The sequence below is a fragment of the Neomonachus schauinslandi genome, chromosome 7 (genome assembly GCF_002201575.2).
Source record: "Neomonachus schauinslandi chromosome 7, ASM220157v2, whole genome shotgun sequence".
Taxonomy (NCBI): Eukaryota; Metazoa; Chordata; class Mammalia; order Carnivora; family Phocidae; genus Neomonachus; species Neomonachus schauinslandi.
The window spans coordinates 51,101,793-51,129,054 of NC_058409.1; the positions used below are offsets into that span (position 1 = coordinate 51,101,793).

Below are 27,262 nucleotides of genomic sequence, written 5' to 3' on the forward strand. Positions count from 1 at the left end.
CATAAGGAGAGGCTGCTGACCAGAGGCAAAATTCAGTGCACTTGTGAAAACAACAACTTTGACACTTTGGGACATTTTGGGGCCCTAATCACATAAAAAGAGCTAGACAGTGCTTCCTTTTTATTTATATATGGCGGTGAGCTTTCTGCTAATGATGACTCAGGGGTACATTTTCCAGGTCCTGAAAGGTATATCACTTGATTTACTCCTTTTTCTAAAGCCTGAATTCCAATCCACGTGATTATGTTAAATCCTATTCAGAGATTGCATGGGTGGTGTGTGCAACTCTGGCTATCTATATTTTTAGTTGTCCTGTTTTGCAAAAGACCATCCACACCGAATGCCTATAGGTGGAATGCCCAATCGGGGTTTTGTGAGATTTACATGGAAATTGCCAACTTCACAGGAAGTCCAAATGAGGTATTGCCCATGATTTTCACAAGTATGTGAGAGTGTTTTGTTAACTAAGACATTCTCATTTAGTTGGAAGCAATGGCTCATGTAAATTTTTATACACTTCCTCTAATTGAGTTGTATGATACAAGGACCGTTAACCGCCATCAGAATTTTGAGGGAAGAGACAACTCCAGTTGTTGAAGGGGACAGGAGATATTTCCAGAGGAAATAAAATGTGAACTGGATCTGTAAGGAATTGATTAGATTTAAGTAGGCACAAGGCCTTACTTTAAGACATAGTAAATGGTGTCCTCAAACAACACCCTTCATTTAAAGCAACCTTTCAGCCACCTGTCCCACTGGGGTAAAAAATAAATGCAGTGACCAATTAGCATGAGTATCTGATATACTGAAAATTTCAATTACTTAGTGTAAATTAAATGAATACATCAGCATTGTAAATTACTGGTTTATTTCATGCAAACTTTTAATAGTATAACTCATTGAAATTAAATGCTATTAGGTGCAATGAAAAAAACCGAGTGGCTGACTTCAAAGTCACGGTCCTGCATTCTACTCATCAATGTATGACACCTCATTAGGCCTGAGTCAGCAGCAAGCTGGATTCCATACCCTTTTCCCCTCTAAAAATAAGAAATGGTATGAAAGGCAGTAAGAAGGCAAACTCCGTGTATGATGTTCTTTTTTTTTTTTTTTTTTAAAGATTTTATTTATGTATTTGAGAGAGAGAGAATGAGAGAGAGAGAGAGCATGAGGGGGGGAGGGTCAGAGGGAGAAGCAGACTCCCTGCTGAGCCGGGAGCCCGATGCGGGACTTGATCCCGGGACTCCAGGATCATGACCTGAGCCGAAGGCAGCTGCTTAACCAACTGAGCCACCCAGGCGCCCCCGTGTATGATGTTCTTAAGGGATACTGAATTAGTTCACGTAACTGCTCCTTTTTGCTCTTCTAATCAATATTTTACTGCTAAAGGGTAAGGTTTGGGTTTGGTTGAGGGAGGAGAGGTGACAGGTGAAGGGTTTAGTTGGAGAAAGTTCTTGTGATAAATTCTTCCCGCCTCTATGCCCACCAAGAGGAGCGGGAACCACCCTGTCCCCAGGTTGAATTTGAAAAGCACATACGAGTTATTATTGGAGTATTTAAGGTCTTTGGAATATTCAGCCTCATCTCTCCTCTGTGGAGGTGGATTAAGTTTGCACATCAAGAAGGCAGTGCAGTTACAGGTCACCTCGGGCTGGGGTGAAGGTGAGCAGAGAAGATACCATCTTGCTGCTTTTCCCCAGACTTTAAATAGTGGCATTTCCCCAGACTGTTCTCAGCAAAAGGCTCTCTTCATTCTCCAAGAGCATCACCTAAAAATACACTGATGCCTCCCAGTTCTGGTCCAACCTGTTGCCTCAGCCTCAAATCCACATTTCTGCCTGCTCGTAGAACCACCTGGATCTCCCATAGGAACCTCAAACTCAACAGACCCCAAATCAAACCGTTATCTGTCTTCCTTCACCCCTTTAAAATGTCTTTTTGGGGGGGCGCCTGGCTGGCTCAGTGGAGCACGTAACTCTTGGTCATGGGGTTTTGAGTTTGAGCCCCACGTTAGGTGTAGAGATTACTTAAAAATAAGACCTTTAAAAAATAAAACAAAGTAAAATTAAAAAAATAAATAAATAAAAATAAAATAAAATAAAATAAAATGTTTTATTAGCTAAGAGCCTGGCTCTGGACAGTGACCATCCTAGTTTCACTATTTATTTCCTAGGGCTGTTGCTGAACTGCCCAATGTCTCATTTTCCTCATCTATAAAATGAGAATAGGGCATTCAGAGGGTTAATGTGCAGATTTAATGCAATAACCCTACACAAAGAACTTAGATCAGTGGCTGACCCAGGGCAGGCATTCAATATATCTTAGCCATTTTTATTATTCATTCCCTTATCAAATATTGATTGAGCTCCTGTGGTGTATTGGACACTACTTCTGACTTAAGCTTTCCAAATGAGACACTGTCAAAACTCCAAGCATCCCCACTAAACTGTCTTCCTTTCAGGAAAGGGCTGACATCACGTCCATGTTTTAATCTCAATGCTAGTTTATGAAGGTAGCACTGAATTTGCCTGAATTAATCTCTAAAATTAAACTGTGTCCTCTAAATAATTCACACTTTCTTAGTAAACAGGGAATACAATATCTCTTAAAAGGCCAGGAGAAGACCAGTAAGATTAAAAAACAACCTCCGAAACCTACTCTGATCTCAAGAAGGTGAGGTCTAATTGTTGAACCAAAGGAAAGTGCCATTTTTGAGTTGACATGTTGGCGAGATTGGCCATCTCATGGTTTAACCGGATGGTTGGCAGGGTATCTGGCATACGGCAGTTATCCCCCAAAGCAGAAAGAATTCCCAAACCTATATCCCGAATGCAGGGAGTACTCTATAATACACTAAGGAAAATGTATCTCAGGCAAATCTTATTTTTAAAAAGTAGGGATTTATGGGCGCCTGGGTGGCTCAGTTGGTTAAGCGACTGCCTTCAGCTCAGGTCATGATCCTGGAGTCCCTGGATCGAGTCCTGCATCGGGCTCCCTGCTCGGCAGGGAGTCTGCTTCTCCCTCTCCCACTCCCCGTTTGTGTTCCCTCTCTCGCTGTGTCTTTCTCTGTCAAATAAATAAATAAAATCTTTAAAAAAAAATAAAATAAATAAAAAGTAGGGATTTAGACCATGTAAACTCCTAGAACAATCTGAGAAGCATTGAGGGGCAGTGGCAAGAGTAGAGATCAGGAGTCAGATGGGCTAGACTGAAAACCCAATTTAACAGTTTATTTTATCCCTATCTGTAAAAAAAAGAATAATAATAACAATCTTTGTGATACACTGAGGTAACATGTAAGTAAAAAGATTTCATAAACCATGAAGTGCATCACAAACGAAAGGTGGTGCGGTTAGTAGTTCAGCACCTGTTCCCAAATAGAACTGTCTGCAGTAGGCATAGGAACTGCCTTGGCAGACGTACAAAAAACAACAGTTGCTCACTAGGACAGGTCACTCTTCACCCCCAAGGCCCGTCTTTTTTTTTTTTTTTAAAGATAGTGGGGGGCACAGAACTGTCACTGGAGCTCCTTTGGGTCCCCCCATTCTGTGAGATGAGGAAATTCTGATTTTTTATGCCATACAAGTGACAGGTTCTCACAGGCTCATGGGTAGGAGGTTCTCCCCTTGGCTGTTGGACTCCTCGAATCTTAAAGGCAGAAGGCATTTCTTTCTTGTGCATGAGGAGCATAAGTATTTTTCTTTGTCTATAACACGTTTTATTTAGGGAACAGGGCATTGGGACCTCCCACCTTGGCTGTGGCCCAGGAGACCCGGTTCATAGATTTGAAATGCCATCCTCAAGGTTTCAGTGCACAAACCCAGAGGAAGGTGCTCTGTAATGGTAAAGTACTAGACAGGTGTGGATCTCTGTTTCTGATGACAGCTGGAGTTGGCTCCCCTGAGAGGTAATACATACCCCTTCGCTAGGTGTTACCCACCCCCCCATCTGTAACCTTCTAAAATCTGTACCTTGTTGATGAAACAACTTTCAGGTTGTCTTCTTGCCCTTAGCAGGGGCCCACATTGGTGTTGCTGTTTCTCCTTGGGAGCCAGACCTTCATCAACATCGTCCATGGTATTTCTTTCTACTTCTTTCAGCTAGGAGATAAAATAGGGAAAAAGAAAAAAGAGACAAACTTCTTTCTTCCACTGTCTCCCACTTCTAACCCTTGGTAGCCTGGATTCTCATTCCTCTACCTTGAGGCCTTTAGAAAAGGGGGAGAGAGTAGAGGGAAGAGGAGACCCAAGGAGAATGGGATTAAGGAGAATGACCCTGTAAAGAGGATTGAGAAAGAGGGTACAATGAGAACCCTGCAAAAGGGATGAGACCTGTTGCTGCCTGGTGTCCCATTCCCCCACCAGGTCTGTGCCCAGTGTGAGCAGTCCCCCAGCCGTTGGAACAGGAGGGCATGTGAAATGCAAGATGAGCCTCCCTCTGCCACCAGGAGCAAGGCCTGCCTGCCTGTTGCCAAGGCTCAGTCTGCATCTGCATGCAGGGAACATGGTTAGGAGGAGGAGAAAGCCTCGGCGGTCCAGGTGGTTTGGGTTATTTGCTTATCTAGGTGTCTAATGGTCAGGGAAACATAGAGTAGAAGACAGCACAGAACCCAGGAGAAGGATGGGGTGGAAGGACTGGCAAACACATGAAAAACTAAACCAAATGGCAACAAGAAAGAAAAAGAGTTAAGTCCAGGAAATGTAGAGAAAAATCTGTATAGACTCAGGTTCTGTAATAACTAAATTCTGTGCTACACAAAAGATGTCAAAGGTAAAATCTTCAAAAAGCTGTCTAATTCCCAAGCAATGATCAACTTATTTAAATTAAAAAAATCATTTATGAAATCTCCTGAACTTATTTATAATGGAATTCAAGTTCTTGTTCTCTTAAAAAAACACACACTGAACATTTGGAGAGCAATGTGACATGCGGGAACACACATCAGAGAGGAGACACAAGCAGAAACAAACAAGCTTATTCCCAACAGGGAAGAAACGCCATTTCCAGGAAAATCAGGGAAAGGTGGGAGAGAACTGGGCTCTAATTGTGCAGCTGAAACAAAGAGGGAGTGAGTCTCGGGGTGCGAGTGGGAGGCGGGCGTGCCTGCCGAGGGGCACGGGAGTCAGCGGGCCCTGGCTGCGTGCTCACCTCTTACAATGGAGAGTCCTAAGCATCACAACTTGAAAACCTTTCTTTTGCACAAAGGTGGGTCGGGAAGGTGGATGAGGCTGACAGCTACGTGAGCTGACAAAAGTGAAGGATGAACAAGTTGATTTTGAGGTGTGAGGGCCCCTGGGGAATCAGACTCCTTCCAGCGTTAGGAGTTTGGCTTCCCTGGGGAGGGAAGCCGCGTAGGCTTCTGGTGATGGCTGGCTTTCTGTGGCCTGTGGTGACACTGTGGGACCCTGTAATCGAGGTACTGAGCCTCCCAGCACCTCTGTTTCTCCGAGGGCACCTCAGTGGCAGGAGCGGGGAGCTGAGCTGTCTAGCCTGCCTCCTGGGCATGTTCTCCCTCCTGAGGGGATTTCTTTTCTCTTTCCAGGCAACGAGGGGGAGGCTTCTGTTAGGACAGGCTCCTGCACTCTCCTGCATCCGCCCCTGAACCCTCACGCTGGGGCATCTGGGAAAGATATGGCTGCTTGTGGCCTCGAAGCAGCACTGGGACCACATGGGCACCTTTTGTCTCTTTCTGTTTTTCTTGCTTAGAAATGATGGGATGGGATAGAGGAAACACAGGGAGAACCAATAGAGGCTGCTGGGAACGGGTTTCTCTGCTACTTGGAGGCTTCCTGACTTGCTCTTCCCTTGCCTCCCTCTGGGAGGGGAGAGCCCAGGAGCTGTCTTCCCACCAGGCCCAGTTGGAGCCGGGGTTAGTTGTAAGGGATAGAGAAGGACAGAAGATTCACAAGAATCTTGCTGATGCAGGCGTCTCCTCTCCTTCCATACCAGCTCTGTTTCTCCTCAAACTTCCCCCATCTCTTAGCATATTTGCTTTGTGTTATTATGTGGATTCCTGCAGAAAGGAGGCCTGGATATTCTTCCAAATGAAAAGCTGTTATTAAAAGCTATAGGCATACCCATTGGTAAATAATTTTTTAGTTCCTGCACTGAGTACCTTTCATTTCTTGATTTCATCTATTTAGCTAAACTTTACCCTGGGGAGTGTTTTTTGGATGTGGGGGTTGGAGGCGAGAGGTTTCCTTTTCGAAAATCCACTTGGGTGAGGAGGTATAGTTGGAGAACTCATTGCTTTTATTTTTTCTTTCCTTCCTCCCTCCCTGCTTCCCTCCTTCCCTTCTTTCTTTTCCCCCTCCAACGAAAACAGACTTTAACATCAAGACTTTCTGTGCTTGTGGCCTTTTCTTGATCTCCCACCTCTTACTTTTAGCTAAATAATCCCAGTCCTTCCCCTCAAGCTTTCCCTTTCTGATTCTACAATCTTCTTTAACCCTCTCTAAGTTTCTGCTTCTTCACATTGGAAGTTTTTCTAGTGCTGAATGACTATATCAAATTCTGTGTCCATAAACAATCCATTCTGGTTTTCACCTGGGGAAGGGGCAGGAGGAGCGAGTGGGTGAAGACTGGGCAGCAGTAGGAGCTGGGGCAGCAAGGGGTGGAGGTTGGCTGGCACCGAGCCCTTGGCCCTGACTCTCTACCCTGGTCACTGGTGCATCTTTATCAGTGATTCAGGATCCCCCTCATCTTCATCCTTCCGTACTGAATAGATATCGAGGCTTTCTTTATTCTTTGATTTCCATTTCTAGATTATGTGTGCAAAGTGTTCATTTTCCAGGAGAAGGAAGTTGTGGAAATCAAGTTCTGGATTGTGATCATCCGTGGAAATGGAAATGAAATGTTTATTCTCAAGACATACCAAGTGTTTGCCCTCTTACAGGCGATCTAAAAGGGTTCAGCATCACTAGCGTTTTCATGAAGGGCTTCTCCCATCTCTTAGTGCTTCTCGAACTTTGGCTCTGGCATTCTCTCCCTTGAGCTGGGCTGTTTCATTAAGCAGCTGCCTGTCTGGGCTGGGACCGTTGGGGGTCTTGCTCTGGCCCCAGCCGTGATGGCATCACGTCCTACGCCGCTGTGTTCTGGCACGATGTGTGGGATATGTGTGGGAAAGAAGGGTCAGCTGCATGCAGGAGAGAAGGTTCTGAGTTTTATGGGGACTGGTGATGGCTGTGCCTCAGTAGTGGATGTCATTGAATTCAGTCATGTCATCCTCTTCAGAAACCAGGAAAGAGCCTGTGTGTGTGCATGTCTGTGTGTTTAGATGGATATTAAGCTCTGTGGGGTCTCTTCTCCAACCAATTATATACCTAGAAAATAACATTTTGCTTTCAGAGATTTGAGAGTCATCTGGATTAGAGTACACCATAAACCACTGAAACAGCCCAATCCTAAAAGACACATAGATTAAAATAATCTGTCAGACTTGGAATAACTGAAAAAAAAAAAAAAAGTCCCAGCAATAACTGAAAAATACAGGCTTATTTGAGTCTCAAAGATAGCCTTTGGGAGCGTACAGACAGAGGTCTCATTGTCTGCAAGGACCCTGCTGCTTCAGGGGTTCCCCCGGACCATCCTCTTTTGAATCTAAGGTGGAACAGACTTCTTTTTTTGTCACACAACAGTCCCTGCCCCACTCACCCCAGGATTGAGCCTTCACAATTACACTGAGTTTTGTGGGGAAGCTGTCAAAAGACTTTTTCTTATCAAAGCAGTCAGAGTGACACAATCATTCCATCTCAAGCCCCTCCTTTTTGCTTCCCTCTGACCAGTGCTGAGTGGAGTTACCTATTCATCGGGGCTGCCTAATGGTTTCGCTGTGAGCGGTTTCTGGAGAATGCAGACTATAATGGGAGAGAGAAAGGCTGCAACCGGGTTGTCTTTCTTTCCTGGGAACTTCTTTTCTGAAGCAACTGAATGAGGCCTTTGCAGGCGAGGGTGGTGGCCTCCCCTTCAGAATGCCTGGCCTGTTTCCCAGTGTGAAACATTCCCCAAATATGCAACTTTGCAAGCGTCCCAGCCGCCAGAGCCCAGAGCCGCCTGCGGGCCCGGAGAGCTGGCGTTCCCCCCGGGGTGCCGGGGCGGGGGCGCCCCTGCGCTTGCCAGATGCCAGGACGCCCCAGCCCCTAGTTACATCATCCAGGGAAAGAATCTGTCCAACAGCCTGGCTGTGACAAGAGCTTGAAGCTTCTCTCTCTCTCTTTAAATCTCCTCCTTCATTTAAATCCAATCCTATAAAAAGGCTTTTGTGGAAGGAGCGGCCATCGCATCGTGGTGCACGGCTGTGTCACCGCTCTCAGTGTGTCCAAAGATGGACAGAAGGAACATCGTTCGTTGAATTCCTGAGCAAACAGGTCTGAAAATTGACTTGGAGGGAGGAGAGGTATACGGAAGTGGTCACGTGGCATTTGTCATGTCTGCAAGGGATGAAGCCAAAGAGGAAGGGAGTTTCTCGTGGATGGTAAGAAGCCCCCTGCCAGGGAATGCCTGGGTGGCACTGTCCTTGCTACGTGTCTGGGGAAGGGCCTGCTTGGGCAGGCAGAGCTCGGGCTGCACTGGGCTGGTTGCTTAGAGGTGCATTTGGAAGCTGGGGTTAGCAGGGTCTGGCGCTGCATTGATCACGTGGGGAAGGAAGGGGCTCTGATTCCTTTACCACCTCTTGCAGAGGGAGCCACTTGCGCCTACCTTGCTCAAGTCTGCTTTTGTGGGTTCCTACAGCACAGAGCCGGGACTGCAGTCAGACCTTGGCATGATGCTCCCTGAGGCTTTGTGTGTTGAAAACAGTCACACCCAAAGTACCATCAAGGAAATGACCATTCATTTCTCCTTGGCTTAAGCTTTTGCTCCCTTTCGTGTCAACTTAGTGCTAGTGAACCTCCCGAACAGTCTTTGTTTCAAGGAGGCCACTGACGAAAGGACCGAGAAAGGGGATGGTTTCCTGTGTTTTGCTGATTGTCATTTTATCATTTACTTACTCAGTTTGATGCTCTTTTGCTTTAGCTTTAAATGCATACGGTTGTCAAAAGCAAAACCAACCATGCCAAAAAACGATGCCCCACAAAGTATAGATTTTGGTATTCATATAAATAAATGTTCTCTCTCATGGCTTAGTTGAATTATTTTTCTGGAAGCTCAGTCCTTTGTTGGCTTAAGCTCTGTGACATTGTTCTGTTTTGGAGTTTCTTCATTTTTAGGCATTTGGAGTAAATTCTTAATTTCACCCTCTATTGTGTGGGTTTTCTGCCACCTTTGACTTCTTTTGCTTTTTGCCCATATTCTTGTAATGCTTTCTGGCTTCTTGCTTCTTTGAGCACATCCCTGCTGCTATGCCTTTGGATTTTTCCCTAGCTCTCCCTTGGCATTGATTGTCTGCCATGCCCGTTTTTCCAAACCCTAGTCCCAGCAACTAGCCCTGCAGAGCAATGTAGCTGGGGGCTGTGGGGCCAGGTGCACAGGGTCCAAGTCCTGACTCGAACACTCCCTAGTTGCGTGACCTTGAGCTAGTTAGTTCCCTTTTGCAGACTTCATTGTCCTCCACAGTAAGAGAGGACAACACAGTACCTCTGTCATAGAGCTCTTTAGGAGATTCAATGACTTCATACTGGTGAGGTGCTCAGAACAGTGCCTGACATCATTATAGTTTAGTGTGGGCTTCTTCCATTTCTGATATAGGGTAAATATTAGCTCTTGGGAAAGATCAGACAACGGAGGAGAATGGGCTTCATGATGTGGTGGTGGTATTTCAGCATATTGCTTCTGTGGTACTTCTGGTCCTTCCTGATACAAAGGAAAAAAGCCCTGTGTCCCCTAGACTGGTTCTTTTTTTTTTTTTTTTTAATGTATTTTTTTAAAGATTTTATTCATTTGAGACAAAGAGACACACAGAGAGAGACAGAGAGAGAACATGAGCAGGGAGAAAGGCAGAGGGAGAGGGAAAAGCAAGCTCCCCGCTGAGCCAGGAGCCCGATGTGGGGCTCGATCCCAGGACCCTGGGATCATGACCCGGGCCGAAGTCAGACGCTTAACCATCTGAGCCACCCAGGCGCCCCCCCAGACTGGTTCTTGAGATAAAATTCACATATACAGTTCATCCATCGAGAGTGTATTGTTCAACAGTTTGGGGTATACTATACTATTAATCTTGTTTAAACTCTGGTAAAATATATACAAAACACAGAATTTGCCATTTTAACCCTTTTTAAATGTACAGTTCAGTGGTACTCGTTGCATTTATAATGTTATACAACAACGTTTTACTTGAAGGTGTGGGAAATCAGGGATGTGGAGCCAAAGGCCCTGCAGGATTGCAGCCCTCCTTAGACACGCTCCTTCGCCCCCACAACACCTTGCTTTTTTTTTCTGCATCAACTTCGCTTGTCTTTACGGGCAATTTGGCCACTCTGTCCGGCGGGAGAGTTGTTCTCCACTCTTCATTTGCTCACAGCTTCTCCACTTTTCTCTGAGCAAGTGAATTAATTAACAAATACTCCAGCAGACTGTAAGCCCGCCTCAGACAGCCATTCTGGTTGTTGGGTAATTGTTAGCCAGGCTTTCTGGATGTCATTCATTTCACAATCAAGCTCCTAATTAATCTCAGCACCATTCTCACCAGAAGAAAGGCTGATGCGGGGAAACATCCCCGATTACCATGAGAAAGGAAATGTCAAGAGCCCCGTTGAGTTTTCCTGGCATCCACCCCTCATCTCAGATGAAAACTGCCATTAACGCGCGCAGAGAGGCCGCCTGGCGAGCAGGCCTGAAAACTCGCGCACTGTGAGAGCATGAGGAGCCCCGGACACCCGGACCCCGCTCCGGGAGGAACCTGCAGGCTCTGCGCTCTCGTTTCACAACACCGATTGTGTTTCCCAAGATAGCGTGGAGAACCCCCATGCTGTGTGCCCATCAGGGCGGGGGAGCTCTGCTGTCCCTGAAGCCAGTGGGCCAGTGTCAGTCGGGGAAAAGCTAAAGGTCTCCCTTTTTTGTCTGTGTTTTTGTGTCCACAGGACAAAAGATCCTTCATCACCGAAGTGACGTTTTAGAAACAGTGGTCCTGATCAACCCCTCAGATGAAGCAGTCAGCACTGAGGTAAGCATCTGGCCCCGCGGTGTCACACAGTGGACGGAGACCGCCTGACTGGGAGGGCAGGGGCAGGCCTTGTGGGGCAGGAGAAGGACACGGAGAGGGAAGTTCTGGATCTAGGGACACACCCTTACCTCCAGTCAGCGGCCGGTTCTCTACCTCAGTGCCACCCCAGACTGCCCTTCCCGGTAAGGACAAAGTGGAAGATGCTAGGCAGAACTGTGATTGATATTTTATACAGGCAAGGGAATCTGAAATCTTGGGTATTTATGGAGGGTGTGCTGCTGGGTGGTGTCTGGCTGGGATGTAGCAGGGAAAATAGACTACAAGCCCTCAGGCCAGGACATTTAGGACACAAATTTAGAGAAAAATCGTATCGTAGAGGCAAGCTCCCTTCAGAGCCATTTGGCTTACCCCCTGTAATCCCCACTGAAAGGCAGGCTAGCCTGGCGATCAGGAGCATGGCCTTGGGTCCCAGACTCCCTGGATTCTGCCACTTTTTAGCTGGTAGCCTGGGGCAAATTATTTATGGTCTTTTTGTCCCCATTTCTACCTTTGTGACATGGAGATCACAACAGTGTTTCTAATGTGATTAGAAGTGTCAAATGCTTAAAACAGCACATAGCGTGGAACCACTGAAATATAAATGTTGGTTGTTCTTATTAATATTATTATTACTGTCATTTGAAATTATTGCCAAAAAAGAATAACTGGGTATTTTAGAGACTACAGTTAGATAAGAGCTTGGCTGAAGCCAAGAATCCCTGGCCCCCCAGGCAAGAGGAATTGCTGTAGCTCCGTTTTCCTCTTCTTTTATTGCAGGTTAGCACCTTTGAGATTGAGTGCTTCTTGGACATTAACGTTGCCACAGTCCCTGGGGGGCCTTCATTATCTACAACATCTCCTCTGCGCATGCTTTGAGCCTCTTTCTAAAATTGAGATACAATTCACATACCATAAAATCCATCTTTTAAAGTGTGTAATTCATTGGTTTTTAGTATATGCACAAAGTTGTGTGCCTATCATCACTCTCTGTTCCAAAACATGTCCACCACCCTTAAAAACCCCAAGCCGTTAGCCAACGCTCCGCATTCCTCCCAGTTGCTGGCAACTTCTAATCTACCTTTTGCCTCTGTGGATTTGCCTATTCTGAGTATTTTGGATAACAGAATCATACTCTAGGTGGTTTTTGTGTCTGGCTTAGTTCACTCAGCATGATGTTTTCAAGAGTCATCCACCCTGTAGCATGCATCAGTACTTCATTCCTTTTTTATGACTGAATACTATTCCATTGTGTGGATGCACCACAGTTTGTTTATCCATTCATCAGTTGATGGACACTGGGTCGCTTCCACTTTTTGGCAGTCATTGTGTAGCCTGTTGTGATCCCACTTCCATCTGCCCCAGATCAGCAGGACCTCTTTGACAATCCATGAAGCCACAAGGCTGAGGCAAATTGGGGGCTAGTAGTCTCACTGTGATTAACAGAATCAGGAAGTAAAGACAACTTGAAATGGAAAAGGAAAAATAAAGAATTTCCTGAAGGAATCCAGGCTTGCTTGTGGAGCAGAAGGGGCTGGAACAATTATTTCGGTCTATGTGTTTCCTTGATTAGAACTCGAGGTTCTTGGGGGCCATGCGTCATGTCCTGTTTACTTTTGTATCCCTCCCTTGGTGTCTAGCATGATGCCTGGCAGTGAATTAGTGCTGAACTAAACTGTGCTCAGAACGAATACCTTGGTGCTTGGAGCAGTGTTTCTGCTGAAGGACAGGCTGGCTTCCTGCCACTTAAAGAACAGAGAGTTCTTTCGTGAAAACCATTTACAATTCTATTTAAAAGATTCCCACTTGGGAAAAAAAAAAGAAAAAGATTCCCATTTGGGGCAGCCTTTTGTTTCTGTTCAATGTCAGGCACCTTGCTGATCCCACTGGAGACGGCGTTTGGAGCTGAGCAATTGCTGGATGGCTTGGAAGGAAAGGGGTCCTGTAAGGGAGGGGCTGACTAGGGACCCTTGTTGGAAACCTGTGCTTCCTGAGGCAGCAGTCAGGGGAGCTGGACTGTACTTGGTGACTCAGCCTGTGAGACATCCCTAAGTCTCACAGAGCGTGCGCTGCTAGCAGACACAGCTGTGGAGACTGCTGTGCAAAAGACAAGGGGACTAGGGGGAGAAGGTCAATCACCACTACTGGTTTGGCTGTCTTGAACATGGAAGATGGCATTCATGGGCCAGTTGACCAGATGACCACACAGTTGTTGGCTCTGTCCACCTCCCCGGGGGAAATGAATGAGTTTGGTTGGTGATGGGTGTCAAGCCCTACAAGGGCCAGCCCTGTCCTGCGAGTGGGATGGCAGGCAGTGTTGCATGTGGCTCATGTTCTGCCCCCTGTGCTTTGTTTCAGGTGCGCTTGATGATCACGGACGCTGCCCGACACAAGCTGCTCGTGCTGACCGGGCAGTGCTTTGAAAATACCGGAGAGCTCATTCTCCAGTCCGGCTCTTTCTCCTTCCAGAACTTCATAGAGATTTTCACTGATCAAGAGGTGGGCTCCTGTCTGGAAATAGCTAAGCTTTACAGCTGCTTGGTTATGGTTGTAGCCTGAGGCTCCACTTTGAAAGCATGGGATGGGGTTAGGGGAAGGGGAGGGAATGTCACACCTCCTTTGAAATAAGCACACCTGCACGATCCAACATACTGTAGTTCTACGACTCATCACCAAAAGAATTCAGGGCAGCCATCTATAATGAACTTGAACCATTCTTGTTGTGCCGGAGATGGAGGTAGAGGGGGATTGGAACAGTCAGTATTTTAGAGATGGCAAAAATAATGGAGAGACTTGAAATGACAGAGCCCAGAAGAAAACCCAGGTGTCCTCTTTTCTGAAAGAGTACTCCAACGATGTCTTGGTCTTTTGGTAGGATTGAACTTCCCTGATCTCTTTCAGTATTTGTTTTTTTTTTTTTTTTAAAGATTTTTATTTATTTTTTGGCAGAGAGAGAGAGACAGTGAGAGAGGGAACACAAGCAGGGGGAGTGGGAGAGGGAGAAGCAGGCTTCCTGCCAAGCAAGGAACCCGATGCGGGACTCGATCCCAGGACCCTGGGATCATGACCTGAGCCGAAGGCAGACGCTAAACGGCTGAGCCACCCAGGCGCCCCTCTTTCAGTATTTGTACTTACTTTTCCTGGTCTAATTATTTCTGACTGCTCTTACTGTTAATGCCTGGTCCTGATGTTTGAACTTGGGCTGCTTGAACAGCCCAACAAAGAGAAGGCTCAAGAAAGGGCGGCAGGTAGGAAAATGGAACACATCCATGCCCCCCAGAAAAAAGATGGTTAAAGTAGCTGGATTGAACCTGGGTCATTACTATTTCTAATGAACATATCTTATTCACTGATGATACATGTGAGGTGTTGAATATTATATGACATTAGTGGTATTTGGTAAAATCAGATTGAAGAGTCTAATTTGGTTATTTCTGCTTGAGAATCTATCCTGGCTGAGAAAATTCCCTTTCCAAAACAACATGCCTCTTTCATTTTGTTTATTTGTTTAGTAGTTAGACTATTCAGGGCCATCACCTTGGTGGGTTGGGGCCTGCCCACGGCGGATCACAGGTTTCTACATGGAGGGGTTGAGGGATGCGTGCATAGGAGGAGTCTCCATGTCCACTTGAAGCCCTGAGAACTTCCTGAGTTGGTGGCCTCTCAGCCTCCCGAGTGGCAAAGGGCCATCTGTCTTTCTGCATTTAAGCTTCCTTAGCCCTGGGCTTCACAGAGAGGTCTCTATACCTGTCATCGCCGGCGAGAGCTGTAAATAAACCTCCCAGCTTTGTTTGGCTTGCGTGGAGGCTTTGGGAAAACTCTGGCTAGGTGACTTAACAGTGTTTCACTCTCCACCCACTGGGGGGAATAAAAAACAGGGAAAAGAAACATTTCACTTAGTGTTTAAAGCCCCCACTTTTAGAAGGTGTGATGTCAGCTGGGTCCTGAGGCAGATAGCCCTGGCTCCCCACAGCAGGGAGGGGCCCCAGGGTGCACTCACAGCGGGTACCATCTTTACCACTTCAAAACGAATGAAGGCTTTTGTCCCTCTTTCTCCAGAGTTTGTCATCTGCCTACCTCCAAGGTTACAAGAGTTCAGCCTGCATGATTGGAAATCACTGGACTAGACCAATGGTCACCAGCCTTTTAGAGCCATGATTGCCTACTGTGGTCTTGGAAAAAGGGTTTGAATACAGAATGACTCAGTAACAAAGGGACCTTAAAGGTCATTGGTGTTTAGTTTTGTTCCTTTTATCCAGTCCTTGATATATGCTAGACACTCCAGGGAAACCAGAAACACCATTTAGGAAAGACAAAATGATGCATTTTTTAAAATAAAAATAGATAAAAATAAGTGGACTGAGAAGTACAATTACCAACACATTTTGAGCTTCAGGTTGTGGGAGTCTTAGTCATTGGAGGTCAACTACATAACCAGAACTTACAGATAGAAGAGTCATCTGGCTAACCCATTCCTTCCTGAAATCTGAGGATGGTGAAATCACATCTCCTGGGACAGTTTTCAGTCTCTGTTAGAAAGTTTTTCCTTCTTTGTCTCATTGTATCTTTAAGGAAGGAATGTGCTCCCTTTCCCACTTGATGATATCTCAGACACCCTTCACCAACACTGCCAGTTGTGTTTTTCCTTCAGATTAATTATTTTCAGTTCTGCACACTGTTCTTTGTAAAAGAAGATAGTAAAAGTTCCTTACGTTCTGTGGTCACTTTCCTTTAAACCTGTTGGCAGGAAAGGGATGACATGGGTATGGCAGAAAGTGAGAAGCTGTCTTGGTCATGTTTTAGTGCCTTGCTGTTATCAGACAATTAGATACATAAGTCAAGGGCTCAAGGAACCAAGAGCTGGGCTGGAAACATGTGGGAGCAGATGAAGTGATCTAGAGAGAGAAGTGTATTGAAGAGCAAGGGGCTCGGGTCTAGCATTTAGAGGTTATGTCCAAGGACAAGGAGCCAGCAAGTTCAGTTTGACTGTTTGGTTTTGGTCTAGTTTCTTTAAAATGTCATGACTCATATGGGATACCATACTCCAGGAGTCACTAACCAGGTTAGGACTTCTAACCTGACTTCTGTAGTTTTTAATACAATCTTCTATTAAGAAAGTCTAAAAGTAACTTTTGACCATCGACATCCATAATTAAATGTCAGTGGGGAGGGGATGTAGGCTTTGAGGAGTGCTATAATTTACAAAAATTGGGGGCTCACTTTAAGAAAAAGAAAATAAAATTATCAGTACACAGTTAAGTACAGGGTTCTGGGAGGGGACCATGCCAGTGAGGAGCCTTGAAGTTTAAGCTTCTTTAGCTTTATGATAAATCCATTTGCCTGTCAACTAAAATCCCTGAGTCTTTTCCATGAATACTGTTGTTAAGCCACATCTCCCAATCCTTTGCTTTATCCCACTGGTTTATTGGACCTTACATTTATCCCTTTAGTATGCCATCCTGTTAAGAGTTGATTTAGCCATCATCATCCCAATGTCAAGAGCTTTCGTGAATGTTTTAATTCTGCCATCCCACGTTTTGCTCTGCCTCCCATTTTCATGCCACCGACAGATTTGATAAGCATGTCTTTACCATTTTTATCCAAGTCAGTGCTCCACAGGACATAAATGGGCCCTGAGGCATCCCATCACAGACTTCCGTCCAGGATGACACTAAGCAACAGGATTTATATGACTGGCTACGAATCCACCTCATTCTGCTATCACACTGTTCAGAGATCTTATTAAACGTCTTGCTAAAACCCAGAGATACACTGTCCACTGTATTTCCGCATCAGTCAAGCAACTAACCTAATCAAAAAAGGAAATCTAGTTAGAGCAGGCTGTGGTTTAGAAAGTCAAATCTTATTTCATTATCTGCAGTAAAGTCATTTATTTCCCATATCTTCCTTCCTCTTCCAGTATGCCTGCATTTAATTAGAATTTTAACATTTTTAACAAAAAAGACTATCTTTGCCCCAAGCAATAGTTCTTCCAGTCGTGTCTCTCATCTGTATTCGTAAGAACAAGGGAAGGGTAGCAATCAGTGTGCTTGAGAAGTATTCGCAGGCTCATGGTCACTTCCAAAGCAGCCACTCCAGGAGAACAGTACATATTGAATTGGCCAAGTTTAATGAACATTTCTGGAGCTGATGATGTCTTAGGGAAACACACATAACGATACAGAGATACAGAGGGTGTGTTTCCTCCTATTCAGGAACTTTTATAGACAATGGTCTATACTAAGTACCATTTACTATGAGGATAATTTCCAAACTCTTTTAGAGGAAGACTCTGTTTCCAAGTCTGAGATGTACTCACAAGTTTCCTTGCCACTGCTAACGTTGTTGGCTCCTCCTCATTGCTCTCATCTGTGCGTTGCATAAGCACAGATTGAGTGGGTGCTCTTCAGACTTGGTCTTTGGCCTGAGGCACTCACTCCAGCGTGCGTGTTGGTGCGCGGGTCTGGAAGCTGGCCCAGGGAACTGGGGGGTTGGGGATGCAGGGGCTTTTTTCCCCACTGTGTAGCTCCAAGACTGTGGTGATCATGCCTCCTATTCCCTCTCTGCTTCGTGAAGGCCTCTCTGTAGCTCTGCTCTCTGCATTCCTGCCTCATCATGCCCAGTACGCTGCGGCTTCTGCAGAGACCAGATTTTCCCTTTCTGAAAGAAACCTGTGTGGTGCTGACTTTTTTCTCTGCTTTCCCTTGTACTCCATAGTTTTCAATTCACCGGGCTCTCTGCTGGTTTTCAGTACCCTTGACTTCCTTAAAATTCTGTGCAAACTTGCTTTCTTTTGGGGTCACATTTCCTTTATTTCATAGAAACTTCCCAGCTGGAAGTGACAAGATGCAAAGTAGGGAGGTAGTCCTCAAGTTCTTCTTCTGTTTTTTTTTAACCTTTTCCTTGAACTTGGTGATTCAATCCCCTCTACACACAGCTGGCTCATACCCTTAGTTGCCACAGCCCTCAGGGTGGAATTTTAAAAATTGAAATGAACTAAACTTAATTTTGAAATTTCACTATTAAAGACTCAGCATTTTGAGTTTTCCTAGATTTCTCCTCTAAAGTGTATTATAAAGCATGAATAGTGTGTATGTACTTGGTGTGAAAATGAGGATGGAGAGAGCCCTAATTGTGCTATAGTAATGCTGATGAGGGCCTATGCTAATTATTGGACGACAGACCCTATTTGGTGCTCCTGTTTGCTTTGGTCAGCAGATAATTTGAGCAGAGGCTGCCCCAGATGTGCTTTTTCAGTTTTCTTACCTTCTAAAATAGTTGATTCTTCTCCCTTTCATAGGAAATTGTTAAGTCTGAGGAAAACGGCAAAGTCAAAGACGTCTTATTTTGCTATTTTGTGACCCTTCACATAAAATGTAGGATAAGTACACTTAACAAAACAAAAGTGGAGATGTTACTACAATCTAATGTAGGAAAATCCATCTATAAATTACGCATCTACACCACACACACTAGTTGCCTTGGAATGTTAGTGTCCAGGAGGTTGGGGTGAGACAGAGGAAACGATTCTAATACTGGAAGGTGAGAGTTCAGACCTGCTGGCTCAGGGGTGCCTAGACCAAGTGAAGTCTTTGCTTTCCCTTTCATCGTTAACCATCAAAGACACAGAGCTCTTTCCCCTTGAAACTCTGGGCTGATTTATGAGCTTTGCTGCAACTGATAGAAGACTGGGGTTGATGACACGATTCTGCCTCAGTGTTTACTAAGCCAAGACCATGAAATATATGGCCATAATATGGAGTGAGAAAGAAAATAGCACTTTCATTAAACACTGGTCTCTGTTTTGGTCGTGATTTGCTCTTCTGCATTCCCATCCTATGGTCCCATCCTATGCATTGAAAAAGTTTGCAGCCAAATTTGGTCTTAGCCACTCACACCCAGGTTGCCCTGAGAAAAGCAGGAGTTATGAGAAAGTAGAATTTCTCACCTTGGATTTAAACATGAGCCAATGGGGGACAAATCTGGCCACTTGCTCATATAATTAATTATCCATTTGCTTTAATCATCATGACTTTAATCAGAGTATTTGTATTTGCAGAGAACCCACTGGATGAGCCACTCATGTTTTAAAGATGCCAGAACCAGTAATATTTTGTAATGATATGCAGTCTAGAACTTCCTGTCTCCAAGGGGAAGAAAAACACATCAAATTTTTTTCTTTGGTATTAACCAAATTCTAAAAGTAGTCAACAACTGGTGCACTAAATCTAAACTCCTTTAGTGTGTCAGTCAGGCCTTTTTGCCAAGCCCAGTGGAGTAAAGGAAAACATTTTATATAAGTGGTGAAATGACTCACATAGGCTTCCTCTGTGATTGTGTAAAGGGCATTCATGCACGGCAGGCACCCAGGGGTGATATCCAAAGTGCTTCATAACTACTGTGGCACAGCCATTCATCATTCAGATGGTCACTGGGCCTAGAGCCAGAGCAGAGGTCTGGAGGTCCCCTGCTGGGCAAGAACAGAAGCCGGAGGGGTCCCAGGGGAGGTGCTGGCGGTGGGGAGGGGTGGTTGAGATAGAACGGAGTAGTGGGAGGGGTCAGGACGGAGGCTGTTCACCTACCAGAATGGAAATATTTCTGCCTTTACCCAACTAGCATCTCTGAAATCAGCCCTTTGTGCACCCAATGATCCTGTAATGCATAGTAATGGATGGAGATGATGGATCAGTGATGACAGTCACTTAAGCCTTTTCTTTCTTCCTTTATTATTATTTTTTTAACTCCTAGATTGGGGAATTACTGAGTACCACCCATCCTGCCAACAAAGCCAGCTTAACCCTGTTCTGTCCTGAAGAAGGGGACTGGAAGAACTCCAATCTCGACAGACACAATCTCCAAGACTTCATCAATATTAAACTCAACTCAGCTTCTATATTGCCAGAAATGGAAGGACTTTCCGAGTTTACCGAGTATCTCTCAGAATCAGTGGAAGTCCCATCTCCCTTTGATATCCTAGAACCTCCCACATCGGGCGGATTCCTAAAGCTCTCCAAGCCTTGTTGTTACATTTTTCCAGGAGGGAGGGGCGATTCTGCATTGTTTGCCGTGAATGGATTCAATATGCTCATCAACGGAGGATCAGAAAGGAAATCCTGCTTCTGGAAGCTCATCCGACACTTGGACCGAGTGGACTCCATCCTACTCACCCACATTGGGGATGACAATTTGCCTGGAATAAACAGCATGCTACAGCGGAAAATTGCAGAGCTCGAGGAAGAACAGTCCCAGGGCTCCACCACAAATAGTGACTGGATGAAAAACCTCATCTCCCCTGACTTAGGAGTTGTATTTCTCAATGTCCCTGAAAATCTGAAAAATCCAGAGCCAAACATCAAGATGAAGAGAAGCATAGAAGAAGCTTGCTTCACTCTCCAGTACCTAAATAAATTGTCCATGAAGCCAGAACCTCTTTTCAGAAGTGTAGGCAATACCATTGATCCTGTCATTCTTTTCCAAAAAATGGGAGTTGGTAAACTTGAGATGTACGTCCTTAACCCAGTCAAGAGCAGCAAGGAAATGCAGTATTTCATGCAGCAGTGGACTGGCACCAACAAAGACAAGGCTGAACTAATCCTGCCTAACGGTCAAGAAATAGATATCCCAATTTCCTACTTAACCTCAGTCTCCTCTTTGATCGTGTGGCATCCAGCAAACCCTGCAGAGAAAATCATCCGGGTCCTGTTTCCTGGCAATAGCACCCAATACAATATCCTGGAAGGACTGGAAAAGCTCAAACATTTAGACTTTCTGAAACAGCCGCTGGCCACCCAGAAGGACCTAACTGGCCAGGTGGCGACTCCAGCAGTGAAACAAGTAAAACTGAAACAGAGAGCCGATAGCCGAGAAAGTCTGAAGCCAGCTGCAAAGCCACTTCCTAGCAAATCTGTCCGAAAGGAGTCTAAGGAAGAGACCCCCGATGTTGCAAAAGCTAATCATGTGGAAAAGGCGCCCAAAGTTGAAAGCAAAGAAAAGGTGACAGTGAAAAAAGACAAGCCCGTAAAAACAGAGACCAAACCTCTAGTGACCGAAAAGGAGGTCCCCAGCAAAGAAGAGCTGCCTCCCGTGAAAGCTGAGGTGGCTGAAAAGCCCGCCACAGATGTCAAACCCAAAGTCGCCAAGGAGAAGACGGTGAAAAAGGAAACAAAGGCAAAATCTGAAGAAAAGAAAGAGGAGAAGGAGAAGCCAAAGAAAGAAGTGGCTAAAAAGGAGGACAAAACACCCATCAAGAAGGAAGAAAAACCCAAAAAGGAAGAGGTGAAAAAGGAAGTGAAAAAAGAAATCAAGAAAGAAGAGAAAAAAGAACCCAAGAAAGAGGTTAAGAAAGAAACCCCGCTGAAGGAAGCCAAGAAGGAGGTGAAGAAGGAAGAGAAGAAGGAAATTAAAAAGGAAGAAAAAGAACCCAAAAAAGAAATTAAGAAACTTCCTAAAGACACAAAGAAAACATCTACTCCTCTATCTGAAGCCAAAAAACCAGCTGCATTAAAACCAAAAGTACCCAAGAAGGAAGAGGCAGTTAAAAAAGATGCTGTTGCTGCTGGGAAGCCAAAGGAGAAGGGGAAGATTAAAGTCGCTAAGAAGGAAGGCAAGACACCAGAGGCTGCGGCTGCAGCCATTGGCTCTGTGGCCGCGGCTGCGGCTGTGGTGGCCGCAGCTGGAATAGCAAGCGCCGGCCCTGCCAAAGAACTCGAGGCCGAGAGGTCCCTTATGTCATCCCCTGAGGATCTGACCAAGGACTTTGAAGAGTTAAAGGCCGAAGAGGTCGATGTGGCAAAAGACATGAAGCCTCAGCTGGAGCTGATCGAAGATGAGGAGAAACTGAAGGATACTGAGCCAGTTGAAGCCTATGTCATCCAGAAAGAGACCGAAGTCATCAAAGGTCCCGCTGAGTCTCCCGATGAGGGAATCACCACCACCGAAGGGGAGGGCGAATGTGAACAAACGCCCGAGGAGCTGGAGCCAGTTGAGAAGCAGGGGGTGGACGACATTGAAAAATTTGAAGATGAAGGAGCCGGTTTTGAAGAATCCTCAGAGACTGGAGACTATGAGGAGAAGGCAGAAACTGAGGAGGCCGAGGAGCCGGAAGAGGACGTTGAAGAAAATGTGTGTGTGAGCACCTCCAAGCACAGCCTCGTGGAGGAGGAGGAAAGTGCCAAGGCTGAGGCAGATGTGCATATCAAGGAGAAGAGGGGGTCTCTGGCCAGTGGAGATGACAGAGCAGAAGAAGACATGGATGAGGCAGTGGAGAAAGGAGAAGCTGAACTATCTGAGGAGGAGGTTGATGAAGAGGACAGAGCCGAGGATGCCAGAGAGGAAGAATATGAGCCCGAAAAAGCTGAAGCTGAAGATTACGTGATGGCCGTGGTTGACAAGGCTGCGGAGGCTAGCGGTGTCGAGGATCAGTATGGATTCCTTACCACAGCCATCAAGCAACCAGGAGCCCAGTCTCCTGCCCGAGAACCTGCATCTTCAATTCATGATGAGACTTTACCTGGAGGCTCAGAGAGTGAGGCCACCGCTTCTGATGAGGAGAATCGAGAAGACCAGCCTGAAGAATTCACTGCCACCTCTGGCTACACTCAGTCTACCATTGAGATATCCAGCGAGCCCACCCCAATGGATGAGATGTCTACTCCTCGCGATGTGATGAGTGATGAGATCAACAATGAAGAGACAGAGTCCCCATCTCAAGAATTTGTAAACATCACCAAATACGAGTCTACACTGTATTCACAGGAATACTGCAAACCTGCTGTTACGTCACTCAATGGATTATCTGAAGGATCAAAAACAGATGCCACAGATGGGAAGGACTACAATGCGTCAGCCTCCACCATCTCACCACCGTCATCCATGGAGGAAGACAAATTTAGCAAATTTGCTCTGCGTGATGCTTACTACTCCGAAGAGAAAGACCTGAAAGCCAGTGCCACATTGACGATCAAAGACACCATCTCAGCAGTTTCCGATGAAAAACTTAGTCCACCCAAGAGCCCATCCCTGAGCCCATCTCCTCCATCACCCATAGAAAAGACCCCCCTGGGTGAACGCAGTGTGAACTTTTCTCTGACGCCCAATGAGATTCAAGTCTCAGCAGAGGCAGAAGCAGCCCCAGCGTCTCCTGAGGTGACCCAAGAAGTAGTTGAAGAACATTGCGCTAGTCCTGAGGATAAGACCCTGGAAGTCGTGTCTCCATCTCAGTCTGTAACTGGCAGCGCTGGCCACACACCTTACTACCAGTCTCCCACTGAAGAGAAATCTGGTCACCTCCCCACAGAAGTAATTGAAAAACCACCAGCAGTTCCAGTGAGTTTTGAATTCAGTGATGCCAAAGATGAGAATGAAAGGGCTTCCATAAGCCCCATGGATGAACCCGTGCCTGACTCGGAATCTCCTATTGAAAAAGTTTTGTCTCCTTTACGGAGCCCTCCCCTAATTGGATCCGAGTCTGCATATGAAGGTTTTCTAAGTGCTGACGACAAGGCTGCTGGTAGAGGTGCTGAAAGCCCCTTTGAAGGAAAGAATGGAAAACAAGTCTCTCCCGACGAAATAAGTCCAGTTTCTGACATAACTTCTGCTGGTCTTTTCCAAGACAAAGAGGAAGGGAAGAGCACAGACTTTATACCAATAAAGGAAGACTTTGGTCAAGAAAAGAAAACTGATGATGTCGAAGCCATGAGTTCTCAATCTGGACTGGCTTTAGATGAAAGGAAGTTAGGAGGAGATGTTTCTCCTACACAAATAGATGTCAGTCAGTTTGGATCTTTTAAGGAAGACACTAAGATGTCCATTTCTGAAGGCACTGTCTCAGACAAGTCGGCTACTCCTGTTGATGAGGGTGTAGCAGAAGACACATACTCTCATATGGAGGGTGTGGCCTCAGTATCCACAGCTTCCGTGGCTACAAGCTCATTTCCAGAGCCAACAACAGATGACGTGTCTCCTTCTCTGCACGCCGAAGTTGGCTCCCCACATTCCACAGAAGTAGATGATTCCCTTTCAGTGTCTGTCGTGCAAACGCCTACTACTTTCCAGGAAACAGAAATGTCTCCATCTAAAGAAGAATGTCCAAGACCAATGTCAATTTCTCCACCAGATTTCTCCCCTAAAACAGCCAAATCCAGGACACCAGTCCAAGATCACAGATCAGAACAGTCCTCAATGTCTATTGAATTTGGCCAAGAATCCCCTGAGCATTCCCTTGCTATGGACTTTAGTCGACAGTCTCCAGATCACCCTACGGTGGGTGCAAGTATGCTTCACATCACTGAAAATGGGCCCACTGAAGTGGATTACAGTCCTTCTGACATGCAGGACTCTAGTTTATCACATAAGATACCACCAATGGAGGAGCCATCCTACACCCAAGATAATGATCTTTCTGAGCTCATCTCAGTGTCTCAGGTTGAGGCCTCCCCATCCACCTCTTCAGCACATACTCCCTCTCAGATAGCGTCTCCTCTCCAAGAAGACACCCTATCTGACGTCGTTCCTCCCAGAGATATATCCTTATATGCCTCACTCACCTCAGAAAAAGTACAAAGTCTAGAAGGAGAGAAGCTCTCACCAAAATCTGATATTTCTCCACTCACCCCAAGAGAGTCCTCTCCTTTATATTCACCTAGCTTTTCAGATTCTACCTCGGCCGTCAAAGAGAACATAGCAGTTTGGCACACTTCCTCCCCTCCATCGTTGGATGCAGCATCCGCAGAGCCCTATGGCTTCCGTGCCTCGATGTTATTTGATACGATGCAACACCAGCTGGCCTTGAACAGAGATTTGACCTCCTCTGGTGTGGAGAAGGACAGTGGAGGGAAGACACCTGGTGACTTCAGCTATGCCTATCAAAAGCCCGAGAAAACAACCATGTCCCCAGATGAAGAAGGTTACGACTATGAGTCTTATGGGAAAACCACCCAGCCCCCAGACATGAGCGGCTATTACTATGAGAAGACAGAGAGAACCACAAAATCCCCGTGTGACAGCAGCTACTCTTATGACACCGTTGAGAAAACCACCAAGACCCCTGAAGATGGTGGCTATGCCTATGACATTGCTGAGAAGACCACCCGGAGCCCTGAAGAGGGCGAGTACAGCTATGAGACAAGTGAGAAGACGATGCGGTCCCCTGAAGGGAGCGGTTACAGCTATGAAAAGACTGAGCGGTCTAGAAGGCTCCTGGATGACATCAGCAATGGCTATGATGACTCTGAAGATGGCGGCCACACACTTGGGGATTCCAGCTACTCTTACAAGACCACTGAGAAAATTGCCAGTTTCCCTGAGTCTGAAAGTTTCTCCTATGAGACACCTACAACAGCTACCCGAGCCCCTGATGCTTCCACGTACTGTTATGAGACGGCAGAGAAAATTACCAGAACCCCCCAAGCATCTACGTATTCCTATGAGACTTCAGACCAGTGCTACCCTGCAGAAAAGAAGTCCCCCTCAGAGGCTCGCCAGGATGTGGACTTATGCCTTGTGTCCTCCTGTGAATACAAGCATCCCAAGACGGAACTTTCGCCCTCCTTCATTAATCCCAATCCTCTCGAGTGGTTTGCCAGCGAAGAGCCAATTGAAGAATCTGAGAAGCCCCTCACCCAAGCAGGGGGAGCCCCACCGCCTCCAGGAGGAAAGCCACAGGGGCGACAATGTGACGAAACCCCTCCCACCTCAGTCAGCGAGTCAGCTCCATCCCAGACAGATTCTGATGTCCCCCCGGAGACCGAAGAGTGCCCTTCCATCACAGCTGATGCAAATATCGACTCTGAAGATGAATCAGAAACCATCCCCACAGACAAAACCGTCACATACAAACACATGGACCCACCTCCAGCTCCCATGCAGGACCGCAGCCCTTCTCCACGCCACCCTGACGTGTCCATGATGGACCCGGAGGCCTTGGCCATTGAGCAGAACCTGGGCAAAGCTCTGAAGAAAGACCTGAAAGAGAAGACCAAAACCAAAAAGCCAGGTACAAAGACCAAATCGTCGTCACCTGTCAAAAAGGGTGATGGGAAGTCGAAGCCCTCTGCAGCTTCACCAAAACCAGCGGGCTTGAAAGAATCCTCAGATAAGGTGTCCAGAGTGGCTTCTCCTAAGAAGAAGGAATCTGTGGAAAAAGCAACAAAAACCACTACCACTCCTGAGGTCAAAGCTGCACGTGGGGAAGAGAAAGACAAGGACACCAAGAATGCTGCCAACACTTCCACATCCAAATCGGTAAAGACTGCAGCTGCAGGTAGGTGGAAGGTGCCGGCACCCTGATACAGGCCACAACTATTCCACTGTGACCGGAGCCTTTGAATGTCCCTGTGACTTGGTACTGGGAAGATGAGAGAGTACAACAATCCCTTCCCTTTTACTAGTCTCTTCTGCCGAAACGTGGTGGGTGTGAGTCCCGCGTGGCCACAGGCTTGAGGGTGGTGCAGCACATTGCCCAGAGCAGCTCTGATTCACCAGCTGTGATCTCCTGGGTTTGCTCCCTTCAGCCACACAGCAACCACAGCCTTGTTCTAAATCTTCAGAACCAGGGGTGTGTGTTTCAAGCTCCCCTGGAAGACTGTGTTGGCATTGGCTTCAGTCACACTGGCCTCAGAATCGAGCCAAGGTGACACAGGCCAGGAGCTCCCGAAGGTTTCGGGAGCACAGGAGTGCCAAGCTGAGCCTAGCGTAACCAGTGTAGGCCCAAGATTCAGATTCAATTCTTTTATGAAAAAAAATTTTTAAGTAAAATTATAACATTTTTTAGAGTTATAACATTTAAAATTAAAAATTAGAAAAATTTTAAATTAAAAAGAATCACCAGTCTAGAGTGACATGCACATTAAAGGCAGTGCTCTATTTTCTTATTGGCCAACGAATATCATAATTTCAGTTGACCAGTACCCAGTACAAATTGAGAGAAAAACATCGAAGGCTCTTCTTAACCCCCTCTTATGCCGCGGTCTCACTAACAGAGAGTTGGGATTCTATTCCAAGTTGAAATTCAGTTGGTAGAAGGAGATATCTCTGACTTCTGATCATTTCTCTTTTGGTCCCAATTCCCTTATTCAATTCCCAAAAACCCAGCAATAACCTGGGTTTTTGATGGAACAGGTCTCTGATGGC

At 46.0% G+C, this 27,262-nt stretch overlaps 1 protein-coding gene across 1 annotated transcript in view; it reads left to right on the plus strand.

The window, feature by feature from the left end:
- MAP1B (microtubule associated protein 1B) overlaps positions 1–27,262 on the plus strand; it is an 89,689-nt gene that overhangs the window by 57,234 nt on the left and 5,193 nt on the right. Inside the window, exons 3-5 of the mRNA XM_021702073.2 lie at positions 11,016–11,098; positions 13,493–13,633; positions 19,883–26,393. Coding sequence (XP_021557748.1) covers positions 11,016–11,098; positions 13,493–13,633; positions 19,883–26,393 — 6,735 coding nt within the window. The remainder of the gene's footprint in view (positions 1–11,015; positions 11,099–13,492; positions 13,634–19,882; positions 26,394–27,262) is intronic.